The sequence below is a fragment of the Triticum urartu genome, chromosome 7A, assembly GCF_056163025.1.
Source record: "Triticum urartu cultivar PI428250 chromosome 7A, HENAU_Tu73, whole genome shotgun sequence".
Classification (NCBI taxonomy): Eukaryota; Viridiplantae; Streptophyta; class Magnoliopsida; order Poales; family Poaceae; genus Triticum; species Triticum urartu.
In genome coordinates this window covers 60,918,399-60,922,063 of record NC_141879.1, presented here as the reverse complement: position 1 = coordinate 60,922,063, position 3,665 = coordinate 60,918,399, and the positions used below count along the sequence as shown (strand labels likewise).

At 52.2% G+C, this 3,665-nt stretch overlaps 1 protein-coding gene across 1 annotated transcript; it reads left to right on the top strand.

Moving 5' to 3' along the window:
* Positions 1 to 326: 326 nt before the first annotated feature.
* LOC147957779 (uncharacterized) lies at positions 327 to 2,050 on the top strand. Its single transcript, XM_087537254.1, has one exon. The coding sequence runs from the start codon at positions 341 to 343 to the stop codon at positions 1,934 to 1,936; it is 1,596 nt and encodes a 531-aa protein (XP_087393380.1). The 5' UTR covers positions 327 to 340; the 3' UTR covers positions 1,937 to 2,050.
* The last annotated feature ends 1,615 nt before the right edge of the window (positions 2,051 to 3,665 follow it).

Genomic DNA, 3,665 nt, shown 5'->3' with positions numbered 1-3,665 from the left:
AATTAAAAAATGTTTCATAATGGCACGTGGAGCAGGTTACATTTTAACTTTTTTTGCTCGATGCAACGCACGAGCATTTTGTACTAGTCCTAACAAAAAGCCTTAATACCTTTTTTTGGAAGTTATAAAAGGCCCTAACAAAATCTAAAGCAGACTGGATGACGGTGGGCCGGAGCCTTGGGTAGTCTTGTAGCCAAAGTAAAAGTCGGTGATTCTCAAAAAGAAAAAAGTAAAAGTCGGTTTGCTCACCCTTTTTTCCAGGAGATAAAAACCCCCGACTTCGTGTGCGCTTCTCGATCGCAGCCGGCCGGTTGATCTCCAGCAAATCCGGGCGATCGACATGGAAGCCCGAACGGATCACCAACCACCATCCGGCGATCCTTCGCCGGGGCAACCTCGCTGGGCGTTGCTCCAGGGCAACATGATCTGCGAGGGTCCCGACGCCAGAGCAAGAACACCCACCGCCAGCGACGATCTCGACGCCGAGACCGTGGCGGAAGCTCTGACCTCCGGAGGCCGTCACGTCCGCGCCTCTTTGCGCCTCGCGGCGCCACCGGCGGTGTCACGCCTGCGCGTCGACATCCCCGGCCTGCCGGACGGCACCCAGCTCCTCGCGCAGATCATCGCGGCCCACGCGGACTCGGTCCTTATAGAGATCGAGACCAGCAGACCCGGCAGGTTTGATACTGACAAACGCGACTCGTTGGACTACTTCGTCTATAATGCCGGCGACGCCGCCGCCGACCCTTCCCGCCCGCCGTCGCTGTCGTTGCTGCCCCCTTACCACAAGGGGTCACCCAGGTGGAAGCGACTTCTTCCTGCAGAAACCACTGCCCTCCTGCGCCGCGGCGACGAGGACCTGCTCGTGGCGCGGCTGACTCTCGATAGCACGGAAGGAGAGGCGCCGCTCGAAGCCGAGCTCTGCCTGCTCAGATCCGGCGAGTGGGAGTGGGAGCCCAAGCGTCTTCCGGTCCTCCACGGCGACGGCAAGCGGAAGGAGGTGTCCTTCTGGGAGACCGACGCGGTCATCCCAGTCGGCGACCGGTTCCTGTACTGGGTGGACTACTACCGCGGCGTCATCTTCTCGGACGCGTGGGAGGAGACGCCCCAGCTGCGATACGTGTCTCTCCCCGTGGAGACCTTGCTGGAACGCCGACCGCGCGACCACGACCAGGGCTCGAGCTACCGCGGCGTGTGCGCAACGGACGGCGGTGGAGCAGTGAGTTTTGTGGAAGTCTTTCCCCGCTGCTGTTGCGGCTGCCCTGGCGCGACCTTCTGCTCGCGCTCCCGCTATGCCTTTAACATAACCACGTGGACGCTGAGGATGGACGACGACATGACGACGTGGGACAAGGTCGGCGTGGTCGACTCCGACGAGCTCTGGTCGCTCCCCGGCTACAGCGGCGTCGTGCCGCGCACCTCGCCGGAGTACCCCATCGTCAGCCTGGACGACCCCGATGTCCTCTGTTTCATGGTGCACAAGCTGCCATACCATATGGAGGACGTTGACGGCGACCATGCGATACGGATGATCGAGGTGGACACGAATCGCATGGAGCTGCGATCCGTCGTCTGTTACGACGAGCACGACGACGGTTTCTGCTCTCCTCCTGAGTTCATTCCCTGCATGATCTCCCGGTACTTCGGCGCCTCCTCTCACAGCTGCCGCCCTCTGGCAAAGCTCCGTCAGCAAGCACCGACGGCGGCGGCGGCAACAATTAAACTCGTTTCATCGGATAACAAGGCGGCCATGGCTTCTCCTGGGGAGATGTTGGCGACACTCCGGGAGATAGGTGACCTGGCGCGTGATGACATGCTGAGAACGTATAGCGTTCTTGTGTGTGATGGGAGCCAGTTCAAGTTCAGGTCACTTTTGGCGCTTCCCAAGGACATGAGGAAGGATTACTGCCTGCTGCTCATGCAAAATTGTCTTTAGTTGAGTTGCTTCAGTAAAGTTACTACGTACTGATCATGATATGATCGCCATGTGATTACTGCCCATGGAATGTTTGCGTTTTTGTCCAAGAGAAGGTTCAGTAAAGAAAAAAGAAAAAACGGGATTGCTATTTTACATGTAGATGCAATATACTTACCTCATGTCTAATTAAATATCTAACCATTGGATTCAATCATGAGGATTCATGTTTTCTCTTTTAACATGTGTGAGAGCAACTAGTTAATGAGCGCTCCTTTGGAAGCCTCACAACGATCAGCGCCACTTGGCGCGCTCTCAGCCATTCGCCACGTGTCACACTCTGGATGACCCCTCCAGATTTTGTTTTTTTTATTTTTCCGCACGCGTTTTCGGTTTTTTGCACGGTTTTTTTCGAGGGTTTTCGACATTTTGGTTTTCCCCCGGTCTTCCTTAGCTTTTCGACCAAAAAAAATTTTAAAATAAAAAAAATTTACGCGAAAAAACGCGTTTTCTTTTTCTTTTTTTTCGCGAAAAGTCACGGTTTTTCTTCCGCGAGAGTCACGGTCGTGCCTTTCGGGAAAAAACACATTTTTTGTTTTATTTTCTTTCACGAGAGTCATGGTTTTACTTCCGCGAGAGGCATGGTTGTGCTTTCACGAGAGTCACGGCTGTGCCTCTCGGAAAGGGAAAAACAAAACGCGTTTTCTGTTTTTTTTTCGCGAGGGTCATGGTCTTGCTTCCGCGAGAGGCACGGCTATGTTTTCGCGAGAGTCACGACCGTGCCTCTCGGAAAGGGAAAAAAATACATGTTTTTTTTTCTTTCGCGAGAGTCACGGTTTGCTTTCGCCAGAGGCACGGTTGTGCTTTCGCGACTCGCGTGCCTCTTTCGAAAAGGGAAAAAACGCGTTTTCTGTTTTTTTTTCTTCCACGAGAGTCACGGTTTTGCTTCCACGAGAGGCATAGTTGTGATTTCGCGAGAGGCATGGGCGTGCCTCTTTCGGAAAGGGAAAAAAACCGTGCTCCCGGTTTGGTTTTTTTGTTCGGTTTTTTTCGTTCGTTTTTTTCATGAAAAGAAGTTTATCAAAACCTATCAACATGGGATCTAATTTTGAAGATCTCGACACGAGGAATCCAATGGTGAAAACGGTTTAAGATTTGGACGCACGATTTAAGAGATAAAACATTTTGAATAAAAGGATCTACGAAAAAAGGAAAAACTCTCAGGTTGCGACAAGTGGCGCGCTGCATGTGCGCCACTTGTCATGACCTGGGAAGATGGAGTGTTCTTTGCAACGAGTGCTCCTTAATTAGTGATTTCGTGGCTTGTCTCGTTTTTGTTTATTGTGTAGGCACACATATACGTGTGATTTTTTGTTTCTTTTCAAGTCTTTTTGTTCTTTGCCTTTTCCACCGGACACTTTCCTTTGTATTTTTCTTGGACGTTGATAACGCTCACACGTGTGAGCGTTAAGGTCTGCCTACACGTTTTGTGAAGTGTCTAAAAGGATCAGCCCACACGCCTATGTGTGGACAAAACAAGTAATGCCCACATGCCTTTCTTTTTTCTTGCAGTCCCTCTCACACGCCTACGTGTGGGCAAAATAGATAACGTCCACACGCACGTACGTCAGGCCTCCTACTTCATGGTACCGCACGCCCCGCGTGACAGTCATCACGCGCCCCGTAGTTGCCATGGTCCGGACCCTCTTCCACTTTCGTTTAACTACAGTTGCCATGTCGCTGAACTACA